Consider the following 14,162-nt stretch of genomic DNA (forward strand, 5'->3'; position numbering starts at 1 on the left):
CGTTTACACAGTGCACTCTTAAGATACGTCTCTCAGTGAAAAAATAAAATAAAATAAAACGTATATCGTAATTCAGACATGCTTGCCATGATGGCAGCACTTGTTCTTGTAACTGATGGTTCAATATATCTAAACGTCAGGTCGTTTGCTTGTAATTTCCTGAGTTCATTTTAAAGCGATATCTAAATATTCCATTCTCACACGGTTTAATTGTTTTTGCTCTTACAGCGGTAGTATGATAATAGAACTTGAAATTCAAAAAAGCACGGACATAGAAATGGCAGCACTTGCTCATGTAATTACAAGGTTAATGGGGGTATGTTTCTAAAATAACTGTGGTGCTGCGTCGGTGGGAGAATATAACACAAGGCAATTTGCCAGTATCAATTGAATTGATGACGTAAATTGGTCACCGTAAACAGTTTCAAAGCTGAAGTCTCGATCGTTAGCCCTTCGTTTGACACTGTGCTGAAGGGCTTACACTCGAAACGTCAGCTAAAACTATTAACGGCGGCCAGTTTACGTCATCAATTCAACTGATAATACTAAATTACATTGTGATATATTCTCCCACCGACGCAGCACCACAGTTTCCTTAGGTACTTACTCCGTTTGATCTTCAAATTGCACGAGCAAGTGTTGCCATTTCTATGTCCGTACAACATTGACATTTATCAAAAACATTTATGTTATGAAGAGTTTATTTTCAATCAATATATCTTGAAGTTATTTATTTTAAGACTTCATTTGGCTAATTACATTTACAGTTGGCGTTTGTGCGCAATCAGTTGAGTACATCTCTGAAAGATAATCATTCACGTAGTCAACCAGTGATAGAAGATTATATTCTTCCACAGGCGGCCCAAGCTCCAGCTTATCAGTGACACACTCGGCTGCGCCTCGTGTGCCACTTTTTTGTTCTTACCACATTTTGACGTCATCTGTGATCTATTACTGAACAGACGCACGGCAACTTGGAATATATTTGTTAATTTGACGTATTGTTTTATTCCTTAGAGCGGTCGTAAATATTCTCATACAAACTCTAATAATTCCGCCATGATTGTTATTGTGCAAGATGATCATCTCACAGCTGGAGCTTGGGCTGCCTATGATTCTTCTTACCTAAAATCTTGCAACCTGAAGAGATAAAGCAGGTAACTATACGTTTCATATATACGTTTCATAACTATACTGCACACTTCCAGCGATGACGTTGCAAGAAGTGATAAACATGGCGAAATTACAAGTAAAGAAGGACTTGAATTAATGACGGTTAAGGTTGCGGTATGCTTCCCATATACCGATAGGTTAAACCGGCGTTCAAGAATTGAACAACTTCCGATGGGAACTGGATAAAATATTTTGATAAGAAATATTTTCAGGAAAAGGATGGAAACGACAGAAGGCAGGAAAAATTCCGGAGGCTTCTGAGTTTGAATGCTGCTGCCAGAGTCATGATTCAAGTTAATGCATTGTATCAAAAGAACTAAAGATTTATGTAATTAGAGTGTTTTATTCCTTTTTTTTTCTTTCCACATGATAGCAATTCTCGAAAATCATTCAATTTTGTGCGGATTATGGATACGTATTTTTTAGTAAAGTAACTATTTAATTAAAGCTTTCATTACTTGAGAATCAAATCTGTCACACAGGTCGGGCGCAAGCAAAAGAAACTGAACTGAAATTTGGTGAGTTTCCTCTACTGGTCTCCACTGACCAACTCAAAATAGCCTATGGCTTCTCTTTTGGGATTACCCTGGTGCAAATCCATGCACTACTGGTGATAACTCCTTCAGCCTCATTCAACTAGCGTTAAATCACGTCATATTTTATCCTAAACGTACTGCAAATACATAGGTCAAGAATGATTCCATTCAGATCCCCATTTGCGGTTGGCCTTAAGCGCTCATGAATTAGCTCTTTGGCAAAAATATTCGAGGCATATCATAGTCTTTTCGAGAATATTTGTAAATATAGCATATGTAAAAAACACAAAGCATGCAACAACCACAGATCATGACGATAAAAGAAATGAAATAATGGGAAAAAGTGGACCAAAATGCAAACAGGTAAAGTGTCTTATGACAATACTTGGGACTATTAGGGTCAGTATAATTCGGCTGATAATTCTTATAAATCCAGAAGCTTCCACAGGCGAACCAGGCAAGGAGAAGTAATTGTATAACGGTATGTAACCGTTTCAGAGAACACAATGGGCCTACTTCTTCACTTTCTTCATCACGTTGTTTTCGGAACGACATTCCAAAGGAATACAAGCTGCCCAAAATACCAGCAGCTCCAGCCGCGATCAGATAGATCGGGATCATTATTTCAACGGGGCACTGGTCTTTGTATTTAGCACCTGCAAACATAAAATGATTTGGATGAATAGGAAGAATCCTGTCAGCCATATCATTTTATATGCCCTCGCGGCTGAGGCGGGCTGGAATGTAGGAACAGTAGGTGGGGTGTAGCGTTCCAGCCCCTTTCCTTTTCATAAATCATGTTTGAGAGAAAAGGTAACACTTTGGTGTACCGTCGATCAAAAACTTGATACACCTCTCCGGTGCTAATCTAAGTGATAAGATTAATAAGTGCGAAGGCCCTTTTAATGACCTAAATGACAGAGCGACAGGTCTACTACTTATTGACAGATAAGCTGGAGAAGGGGAGTGCAACTTGTTACGTCAGGCAAACTTACCAATAATGATCATTCCTATGTGAAGAGGTAATGTCGCAAAACCCACAATCATCGTGCAAGATACAACTATATGTTCAAAAAACAAGTAACGAGACGTATGAAGTGAGACAAAAAGATGGTATTTCTGTGTCCAACTGATTAATCCTGTGCCGCTGCATCAAGATCAAAAATAGCATTGAGATCAAGAAATGTTTAAAACTTTTGTTTCAATCGTTTACTAAAGCTAATAAAGTAGATCCATAAGGCATGTTTACGATCGGAATGTCCTAACGGACAAAAGTATTACTTTTTATATCTACGAGGAAAGTCTGAACTGAAAAATCATCAAGGAGGGAAATGTGTCTTATTTAATTACAATCAAGATTAGGTGGTTTGGTTTGTTTGTTTGTTTGTTTTTTTTTTTGGCTGTTTTTGTTTGGGTTTTTGTTTTGTTTTGCTTTGTTCCTTTGTTCGCTTGTATTGTTTTGATTTTTTTTTGTTTGCTTTCTTTTCGTGTTGTTTCCGTTTTGATTTTTTATCTTGTCTTTTGTTTTTGTTGTTTTACGAGTCTTTTTTTTTTCTTTTTCTTTTTTTTTTTCGTCTGCCGGAAAGAAAATAACTCTATGTTCAGAGAATCCTTGCTTGTATTAAAAACTCACTGTATTAAAACTTACACGCTCCTTCCATGTTTTGCCCTCTGTTTGATCCTTTTACGATAAATTCTTGAATTTGAGGAACTGCCTGTCACCATAAAACATAGAATGACTCACTTTAATCTCTCTTTTATGGGATTTTTCTCCCATTTCTCAAATACAATACTGGATCTTATTGATCTGAGAACATTCTAGTGAGAAGATTTGGTCTTGTACAGATCTTTCCGGGTGCAAGAACGACGATTCAAACATAATGTTGCAGGTTTAAATATGATTAGAGTAAAGACACAGAATGCGCTGACGCTAGTGATAAGGTATCGGTCATCATTATTCATCTCCCTGGGGTGGGAGGGCGTAAGAGAGGGGGCTAGGGGGGATCTTGGAGGATTCTAAAAATTACCTGATCTTCCTCTATCGGGCTTAAAAATATTCCCCCTCTGTTGCAGTCAATTTGCAGTCATTTTGATATATATATATATATATGTATATATTTCTTTTCAACTGATTCCCTTTTCGTTCCCTCCTTAAAAACCATGTGATCCACCCAACAAATTCTTACACCTTCCTCCCCCATAATAAGTTGTGTCTGGTCCACAGGTTACTTTCCTATTGTACTCGTTGAATCTTGCGGGAATAATTCATCAGAAACGTGCGTAAGTTACTCTGCCAGCTGACACCTCGTGCGTCATTCTATAATGGTTACCATATGTTTCATTTTAAAGATGATTGAGATTTGCATTTAGCCTTTTGACTTTGCATAATTTTATGGCGGTTTTTCTTTTTCGCCGGAGCTCCTCTGGGTATTATTTCTTACATACAAAAATTATGAAAGCATCGTAGAAGCGTGATTCCAAGAAGTTTTCATAAACATCAGGGGAGGAATTTTTTCTTTGTCCCACGCTCGTGACCAGACGGAAAAACATCTTTCTTTGATTCTTTACCGAGCTCAAAACTTACCATCTTTCTCTTCTATCTACAAAAATTACGCTACCGACATAGCTGATCTTAGTAGTATCCAAGACGCGTGTCATATGAACTTCGTCATAGACCTCGCTTACCGTGAAGTCTCTGTGGCTTAGTGGTAGAGCATCGGAGCGCGGAATCCAAAAGTCTGAGGTTCGATTCCTCGTGGGAACTCAGAATTTTTATTTGTCCCACGCTCGTGACAAGACGAAAAACATCTTGCTTTGACAATTGAACTGTTATAAATTATAATAAATATTAAAACATCGTCTGAGTTTCCAAGGAGCAGATAATCTTAGAAAAAGTTTATCATTCAATAGGTCTCTAAGGAACAAAACAAATACTGCAGGGCCTCACTCCAAAATTACACAGAAAATTTTTTTTCATGAAATAATGCGATGAAGACTAAACAGCTCCTTCAAGCTCGTCGATAAAAATCTCCGATATAACCTCGCTTTTTACACCGGTGCCAATTCTTGAAAGACATCGGAAAAAGAACATTCCTTTTGCTTCAAATTACTCTCAAGGAATACCTTACCTTGCTCTTCTTTGCTGAAATATTATACGTGGTTGTCTTGTTAATGTTTTACTAATGGACGGGAGATATTTCATACCGTCTCGAAATATTAATACTCGTCATAATTTTATGCTAATAGCATATAGAAAGTGAACGTTAATAGCTAGCGTCATTCATAATAATTAACATTTTCCTGATAGATGATATATTTATGCTGTATATTGGACCATATTGGAATACCACGAGAAAGAATAGCAATAACCATAATAATGATGGAAAAAAAATCTTATTGCATCCATGATATCGCAGCTCTGTTGCTGTGTTACAGCTTTTTAAAACGTAGTGAATTTGTCGAATGACCATCTTGACTTGACAGTAAACAAAAGTAAAGCCGTCAGTGTATCTGTCATAATTTGAAAATAGTCCATGCCATTATAATTATCGCAACGGAAATTGGACCAGTGGCGTTCAAAACTATTGATAATGCACGGAGTCTGTTATGTGTTTCAGCCTGTAGGCTATTGACGTCAATGGTTGTGATGTGGAAAAGCCACGTGGAGTTGCCAGAGTCTCCACTGATACAGTCGAACCTGTATTCCGTGGTCACCCGCGGAAAATGGCGGAGTGACGACTTATAAAGATTGGCGCCTAATCTAGATTCCACAAAAAAAGAGTTATTACAAAAGAAAAACGATGAATGGCCACAACTGGCAACTTAGCAAACAAAAATCCTGATTCTGGGAGGTAAACTTGGACTAAATTTTTACTTGAAAGATTATTCTTAGTATTTCAATTTGTGACTAGTTGCGCCTAAGGATAAATTCGATACAGACAGGCCGTCGGGATTCAGTAAAGGGTGACCACGAGTTCATGACCGCGTAATAGAAATGAAAATTAAAGAAATGAAGGAGAAAAATCTCAGGACATTGAAAATTGACCGCTTAATACGGGGTGACTGCTTAATACAGTGCCGTGTAATACAAGTTCCGCTCATATTTTTCTATTTATGTTTTCGATCTTGATGTTTGATGTATATTAAACTTATGGAAAAGATAAAAGATTACAAACACGAATCTTCGTTGACAGACCCATATCTTGGTGTTCAATCACTTTTGTTTCTTTTTGTGTAAACTAGCGATAAGTTGAGTGTTTGCATGCCTTTTAAATTTTTCCTCTTAAAAAAGAATCTGATCGCAAATAATCCGGGTAAATAAGCCTGGCTCTTTAGTTTTTACTTTTTTTTTTCTGATTATCATTATTTTAATGTACTGTTTAGTTGAGACCTAAATTTGATAATTTTAGTGAAAGATTATTACTTATTATTACTTATTATAACATATTACTTGGGGGTGGTTAGAAAGGTTCATATTATGATAAAAAATTTGTATTGCGGGGGGAGAGTGGGTGGAAAGTTTTCTGTAGATCTTATTCTAATTAGTGATGTTATCTCTTAACGTTCACACGGCAACCAGGTGGACAATCAGACATGGTTTGATGCTACTCTGGTTAACAGATGGCATAGGATAAAATATGGACTGGACTCTTTTTTGGACCATTTTTTTTTGGACCATTTTATAAGGGGGAAGCACACCATTAGTTCTCAGGGAGGGGTGAGATGCAGTCTATCTGTACTAAGGGAGGAGTGGGAGGCATAGTGTTATTACTCAGGGAGGGGTGAGAGACGGACTATTACTACGCAGGGAGGGGTAGGAGATGGTTGTAATAGGAAACACTGCTGGTTAATGGAGCTTTTACTCGATCATACAAAATTATTTTAATCGGTTTTTCGACTGACTTTTTGTATGTCAAAATTTTAGCGCTGGGCCGTGGCGTTTCTTCATTTTTTTGTCCTGCGAAAGCGAACTGCCATGTAAACAATGGACTTTAATTTTTATTGAAAATTTCGCGTTTACGACCCTCCACTGTTGAGTTATGCGTGCGCCTTTTAAGTCAACTTATGCACCATCAGTTGCTTCACGTTTCCCTTTGTGTATACAGTATGTAAGTACTAAATTTATCTATCTTCCTTTTGTCATTGATCTTATCAGATGAGATCACGGAATTTCTGGTCCTTAGCCCTTAACTTAGCTGCATATAGAATTCATAAGCGCTTTCGCAATTTTAAAGTTTACACCTTGACTATATAAAATCAGCAGCGGAAGATTTCGAAGAGGAATTCATGTTCTCGAATCTACCAAAACACTGCTGTACTTGCAAAATGGGAAAGCGCAAATATCGATTTCATTTGTTTCGCAAACAAAGGAGTTAATCACCGACACCGGAAATCGCGACCAAGTAGGTTTATTTTCCATTTTGCTCGGGCCGCTGCCGATCACTTCCTTCGTAAAAACCTACGAAACCTGCGAAGTGGAACTATGGTGGCTACTGTTGCCTGCCGATATTTTCCGTCGGCAAAACGTAGAAGTCCAGTGTTTACGTGGCAGTTTCGCTTTCGCATGACCAAAAAAAATTAAGAAACGCCGCGGTCCAGCGCTAATATTTTGACATGCAAATTTTAGTCGAAAAACAAAGTGAAATAGTTTGTACGATCGAGTAAAAGCTCCATTAACCGGCAGTGTTTACTATTACAACCACCTCCCACCCCTCCCTGCGTTGTAATATTCCGTCTCTCACCCCTCCCTGAGTAATAACACTCTGCCTCCCACCCCTCCCTCAATACTGAAAGACTACATCTCGTACTAATGATGCGCTTTCCCCCCCTTTAAAATGGTCCTTAAAAAATAGTCCAGTCTATATTTTACCCTATGCCGTTTTAACCTGCTGTCTTTCCTTGCTTCCGAATCCATTTTGCATTTATCTACTGCCGTAGAAGCGAGAAACATCTTGAAAACAACGATTTTGGAGAGAGATTATCGCTTTTTCGCCGCCTTTTTTTTTAATCAGAAATGGATTTGGATATTGTTGATAGAAAGCCAGTGTAAGTGTTTTTTTGAACAACTATGAGATAAGTAGTAAAATCAACGATTACATTTTCTCCATACGTAAGGTTTATTATGAAATTGACATCGTTTGGTCTCCAAATTTAGAAATATGAGCCATAAATTTCCAACAAATAACTCAATAAAGCCATTTAAGTTTATTTAACGTGTCTAAGTCTTCTTAGAGCTTTCTTCTTGGCTAGGTTATATAAACAGAGTGCTACAACAGCCACCTCGAGGCAGCAGAGGATCGAAATAGTGTAATTGAGCATTAAATGTTATAGTGAAGTGATTTCATTGACAGTTACGTAGCTTGAACTTGCTTCTTTGTTGTGATCAATAAGAACGAACCAGAGTTGTTAATCAGCTCACAATAGAACCCTTTCTTCTGCGACGATAAGTAGGAAAAAATGGGTGGCTTAAGGAGCGAAGCACAACTGCATACATGTCCACAGTTTCTGCCAGAGTTCCCGATATATGTCTTTTCCTCACAAGATCCGCCAGGGAGTTCGAGGAGAAAAGTGGCACCTCAAAAACCTTTCGATTTTTCTCAAAAAAACTATCGCCTGACCAAGAGATTTCCTCATGTTCTTCATCGCTTATTTCATCCTTCCAAGGAGCGACAGCCAGGTAAAAGTAATTTCCATAAAAGGTAAATTTTCAGACTTCGCAATTTTTTTTTTAAATTTAATATCTTAACATGTACGAAAACAGGCTGTATACACAAAAATACAGATGAAAAGACTGGAATTAGTTATCTCCCGGTGATTTATGGCTAATTATGTCGAGTCCATTTCGCAATAGACTTAACGCAAAGGAGAGAAGTTTATCGGTAAATTTTATAACATATTTTGTGGTAATTCTAACAAAAACTTTCCAAGGTCGTTCCAAGAAGCAGACAGTCTTTTTCTAAGCTAGATTCGTTTTGGCTGAAGGCTGAAATTGAGTATGCAAACAGAGCCGTTTTTATTCCATTTCTCATCATATCAGTGTTAAAAAAATAGTCTTGGAGACGCATCAATTACTTCGTCCTTTCACACGGCGATGTCTACAGAAAGTGTTACAAAGTTTACTTAAGTCGTTCCAAAGAAACAAACAGCCTTTGTTTATGTTCGATTCGTTTTGGCCGAAGGCCGAAATTGAGTATAGACCAGTATACAAACAGAGCTGTTTTCATTTTTTTCATTTCAAATCAACAGCTGGCTAGTTTTGCATATTGATCGTATCAATCAAGTGTGAATGAAATAAAAAGGGTCAAATAAAAAACGTGGCCGAATTTGATTATTTATAGATATTAGCAGTCAGGACGAAAATTCGTGTTGCTCGACTCCTGGCCACGTCAGTTGGTAATAACAGCAATTAATCTCCGGAGCGCTTAGCAAAAGATACTCTGAGAATTGCGAAGAGCAAACGCAGTGAAAATGCACGCCCCTAGGCCTGTTGCTTGTTCCTTCCTTCTCTCTTTCATTCTCTCGATTTTCACCATAACTGTCCGTGGTGACAACGCTTCAACCATATCAAAGCCGACTCCATTCAAATTAAACGACAAGGCAATAGTCTGCAATGTGGTAAACTCGCCCCCTGACGAAGCCATCAAATCACTTGAAAGGACTCTAGTGGAAACGTTGGAGAAAAAATTCGAACAGCTTATAGCCGCAGTTAACAAAACAGCTGAAGGTGCAGTTAACAAAAGAGCTGAAGGTAATCTATCCGATTAATTCCTTGTCATCAATTATTCCACTTGAACTGAATCGTTTCTTTATCTCTTCTGTTTTCTTCCTCTAGCTTCATGTAAAGACATCTATGACAACCACAAGTGAGTTCTATGAATTTCTTTTATTTTCGCCTTTAAGTTCGTCCCCGAAAATAATTTAGTGACCTTACAAAGACACTTTAAAAAAGCTGAAACCTGTGTAACACTGGCATCGACAGTATTTTCAAGGCTTTACTGTCTTTACTTTATTGGTGGAGAACAGGCTATCAAGAAAGACGACCAAAACTTGAACAATGCTCTTGCGATGATTCCGTAACTTTGTGTAATCTTTCGGAACAACCTCGCGAAGTGAGAGCAAAACACCCCGGGATTTACCTTTGTTCTTTCAATCACGCACCTTTAACACGCGAATTTTCATCTTAAAATTTCTTCTTAATGTTTATGAAGTATCCCTGAACCGGAACCAATTAGGGTTTTGACGCAAACCCAACACTGAATGTAAATCGTTTTGTTTGTTTTACGATCTGATTTGAAAAAGAAGCAGTCAAGAGAATATACAGTTTTTAAAATAAGATTACTGGCTGATTAATTCGCGGCTGGATCCATCAGAATAAACTGAAACACTTTAGTAGACGAAAATAATCGCGTGCGTTTCAAAATTCGTGGACTTGACTGCCACGCACCTTACATTGTACTCAATTAAAAAAAAATGTAAACCAGCAGTCACAAACAAGACATCCCGTTTCGAGGAAGGAGAGTAAGAGGTTCGTTTTTATTTGAAGTAGGAAGAAACTTTTTAGACAAAGATCGTCGCGTTACAGCGTAAATATTATATGCATTAAGCGACTACGACTATGAGAAGCAAGTTTTGACGGGAAAAAAAAAATTAGATTGTCGGAACCGGAAGTGCTCGAGTTAAGGAATTAGAAGTAGACTGTGACCGAATTTAAAACTTGGGCTTTAACACAGGTAGTCCAAGTAACTACTAACTGAATACATATGGTGTTCCTCTTCGTAAGGTCCGAAGGAAACAAACCTTACCCCTTACTGGTAAGCCCCCAGAAAAAGGTGCCCGTGTACTGTCACATGGCAAGCCTGGGTACATGTGGAGGTGGTGGTTGGACGCTGGTCATGAAAATAGACGGCGCTAAGGTGTGAAGAGTTCGGAAGCGTACCTGGGCAATTCGTTCACAAAATTTCTCAAGTTAGCGTTTTAAGAAAGGGTTATTTCAAAATAAAGAAGCCGTCTATAATTCAGTAGGTCTCGAGACAATTTGCGTAAGACTGGACTCCAAGATGCACAACAATCGTTCTTGCGTTAGAGTGACGTCGACGTGTAAACTAAAATATCTTGCCTACGTGGTAGCTGTTCAACAAGAATGTAAAAAATATAATCGAGGTGAGAGATGTCAGACACGTTAAGCACCCACGATGTATCACTCGTGCATGCTGGTCTAAATATCTCGCTCTGCTACGTTCTATTAACGACCGTCAATTTTTCGCACCCTAGCTCTCAGTGAACATGTACAGCCCCGAAAAAAAAGAAGCGCTTCTGAAGATATTTATTTCGGATTTCCCTGAGTAGAATGCGACAACATCACAAAATATCATCGCCAAAATAGAGAAGAATGAGCCAATGTTATGCGCCAGGAAATTTGATATTTTTCTTTCTATTTATCAGCTTACATTTCGTTACAATTCCCAATTGTGGAACAATAAAGTCGACTTCAATCTTCCTGGTGGGAAGACTGGACTGGACATGCAGGAGACTAAACTGCCAACCTACTGGAGTACACACTTCTCCAAGATCTGTCTCGGTATGAGGCTCGGCCAGCAGGTGCGCTTCATTATGATCAACAAGCATGCCAACTCCCTGTACTCACTGATCGCCGACGGAAAATATCGTGCCACCACATTGGGTCGTCACCAATGGAAGACTCTCTTGGGATCCCAGTCCTCGCTGCAGGAGCATTGTAACCTGGAAGGGTTTAATGTACGTCCACACCCAAATACCCGCAGGGTCAGAATTGGTATCCTTGGAAATAACGAAAACCATTGCAACTCTTGTGATTCTAGAATCGGTTTTGGTTCTGCTGATTCCTCTAACGTTTGTGGTAATGTGGCCGCATGGAGAGGGGATAATGGAGATAAGCAAATAAAGGCCATGGGATACATTTTCGTTCAGTGACATTTTAGAAAATCTTCATCCTCAACCTGCTTCTTAAGGGGAAGTCGCATAGCAAAATGTAATTAGCTTAATTCTACATAAGCAGGTGTGCTTGTCTTTCATAGGCTGTAAAACGTACACTTTGGAATAAAAGCATGTTAAGCGGGGCGCTCTTAATACGACAAAGTTTTCACTCTTCAGAGGCTTTAATAGATCAGAAAGCACAAAGAGTTGTAAAACTGAGAAATAAAGTTGGTGATGGGAAAAAAAGTGGTTCTTTCTTCGATTGAACAGCACAGGCACATTATTAAAATACAACAATATATGCAACTGAGTAAACAAATAACTGAGAGCTTAATATATAGCTGCCGACTCCACTTGATGTTGGCAAATTCTTCACCGCAAAAACTAACCAAGCTCCATGTTTCTCTCGGCCGAATCCGACCCTGCGTAAGTGCTTGTGAAGAGAAATGACAATTCCGCAGAAATCTTCTTATAAAGAGACGAATCATGAATAAATTAAAGAAACCTTTATGCAACCCCATCATTGTATATCTAATAGAAAAATGCTTTTCGAGAGCTATTGGCCCTTACCTCAGATCCCGCCAAGACCTGGTGAGCTAACGAGTCAAGAGGTGGGTAAGATTCTTTCGAAGTCTTTGACTATACTTTTATGGCCTTGTTAAATGTAGTCATTTTGACTGAGACTCGAAGCAACATAACCTTGTGCGATGCTTGGGCGTCAAACCTTCCGTTCTCAATCGCAATACCAATTGTTTTTTACAGTTTTTCATTCTTTTCTCATAATTACACCTCGGAGAATTAAGTCTTACATTGAACAAAATCCCCTGATGAATTATTTTACGACATTTTCATTACCCTTCTGCTTGGCAACGAAATGCCGATATTCTATGTGAAATTACTCTGTTCCATCTACCTCTCCATCCGAGGCTCTATTGTTCAGTCGCAGCGGAGACTGCAAATTTTGTTCACAATTCAAAGTTGGCCGAATTACACTTTGTCTTGGTCAATAACGTACAGAGATCTCTCAGCCCGCCTAGCCTTTTGAATGAAAGATAAATATAAAATTATCTGATCTAATGTCGGGCTCTAAATTGCTCTCTCTAAGCTCCGTGTTTTGTACTCTGATTGAACACACTCTTTCAACCAATTAAATGAAGTCATGTCGATCCAATCCAGGAGGCGATTGACGACCTACTTCTTCCAACTTTGTTCGGTCAATCAGAACCTCTCCCTAACAGGTGCGTCTAATTGTCACCTTAACAACGGCTCAAGGGGGTCTGGGCATGCCAGATTTGAGAGCTGAGAGTTTGCTGAGAGTACGTTAGAGGTTCACGAACGCCTTTTCAGAGCGCGATACAACACTCCTTAGACTGCAACATAAAAGTCGCCACTGCGGGCATCTTAAGTTTTTTTTTATGGGAAATTTTCAAGCTAAATGCTTTTGTATTATACATGATTTTGAATTTTTATGAAATTTCGTATATTAATTTTATCAATTGTATTTTGTTAATAATTTTGAATTGTGAATAAAGTAATCCTTTTTCTTATAAAATGCGATTAACAATTCATTGCCATCTGCTGCAAGATATATTTATCTTTCTAGGAATACCCTTGTTAACATGTTTGTTATAGGAAACGCTCAATTTAACCCTTCAGAAACTGACTGTATGTGTTGACAAGCCTTTTTCAAAGACTTTCCACGTTCTGCATCGGGAGCTAATAACTACAAGGCATAATTCCGTGCGAAATCTTTTTATAACCATTCAAAGCCACCTATTTGTTTCAATAAAGTTGCAGACACCCATTGGTCAAATTCTTGAAGAGGAATCCAGAGACACAGCGTAACCACGTATTTACTTATTTGAATTATCAAATAATATTCTTCGAATACACTGATTTTGTCCGCTAAATTACACATTTAACATGAATGCATAACATAGAGATGACATGTATCCTCTCTGTTAAAAACACAGAACAGACGCTTAGTCACTTAAAAAAGAAACTTTTTTTTATTACATTTATTTCATTTGGTTGGTTTGCGAGTGAGCATAACATAAAGATGACATGTATCCTCTCTGTTAAAAACACAGAATAGACGCTTAGTCACTTAAAAAAGAAACTTTTTTTATTACATTTATTTCACTTGGTTGGTTTGCGAGTGAGCATAACATAGAGATGACATGTATCCTCTCTGTTAAAAACACAGAACAGACGCTTAGTCACTTAAAAAAGAAACTTTTTTTATTACATTTATTTCATTTGGTTGGTTTGCGAGTGAGCAACATGAGATATTTCTTAAAAGCAAGTCTGAAGTGCATAAGAGTTTTGAAGGTGGTTTGAAAGGGTAACAAACTCATATAGATGTGAAGTAATACTTTTTACTTTTAAAAGGTTGCTGAATTATTTCAATCAGGTAAAGAAACACTAAATTCATGGGTGGGAAAATGACAGCTGCTATTGAAATTTGTCGATTGGTTTAAAATCAGAGTGAAAATTTGAAAA

At 38.1% G+C, this 14,162-nt stretch overlaps 2 protein-coding genes across 5 annotated transcripts; one reads left to right on the top strand and one right to left on the bottom strand.

Moving 5' to 3' along the window:
- Nucleotides 1-683: 683 nt before the first annotated feature.
- LOC113685422 (transmembrane protein 272) lies at nucleotides 684-4,952 on the bottom strand. Of its 3 annotated transcripts, none has more exons than XM_027202933.2 (4): nucleotides 4,838-4,952; nucleotides 3,358-3,424; nucleotides 2,705-2,770; nucleotides 684-2,365 (listed from the first exon to the last, which is right to left on the bottom strand). In XM_027202933.2, exons 2-4 carry the CDS (start codon nucleotides 3,368-3,370, stop codon nucleotides 1,917-1,919), a joined length of 528 nt encoding a protein of 175 aa, XP_027058734.2. In that variant the 5' UTR covers nucleotides 3,371-3,424; nucleotides 4,838-4,952; the 3' UTR covers nucleotides 684-1,916. The 3 variants fall into 3 exon arrangements, with proteins under 3 accessions (XP_027058734.2, XP_027058735.2, XP_089068195.1); XM_027202934.2 differs by lacking the exon at nucleotides 4,838-4,952 and adding an exon at nucleotides 4,395-4,528; XM_089212069.1 differs by lacking the exon at nucleotides 4,838-4,952 and having other exon boundaries at nucleotides 1,497-2,365; nucleotides 2,705-2,856; nucleotides 3,358-3,571.
- A 4,107-nt stretch (nucleotides 4,953-9,059) lies between these two features.
- On the top strand, nucleotides 9,060-11,906 carry LOC113685394 (putative skeletal organic matrix protein 5). Of its 2 annotated transcripts, none has more exons than XM_027202905.2 (4): nucleotides 9,060-9,456; nucleotides 9,541-9,571; nucleotides 10,489-10,621; nucleotides 11,151-11,906. In XM_027202905.2, the coding sequence occupies exons 1-4, from the start codon at nucleotides 9,177-9,179 to the stop codon at nucleotides 11,655-11,657; spliced, it is 951 nt and encodes a 316-aa protein (XP_027058706.2). In that variant the 5' UTR covers nucleotides 9,060-9,176; the 3' UTR covers nucleotides 11,658-11,906. The 2 variants fall into 2 exon arrangements, with proteins under 2 accessions (XP_027058706.2, XP_089068196.1); XM_089212070.1 differs by having other exon boundaries at nucleotides 9,093-9,432.
- The last annotated feature ends 2,256 nt before the right edge of the window (nucleotides 11,907-14,162 follow it).

The sequence above is a fragment of the Pocillopora damicornis genome, chromosome 7, assembly GCF_964200805.1.
Source record: "Pocillopora damicornis chromosome 7, jaPocDami1.2, whole genome shotgun sequence".
Lineage (NCBI taxonomy): Eukaryota > Metazoa > Cnidaria > Anthozoa > Scleractinia > Pocilloporidae > Pocillopora > Pocillopora damicornis.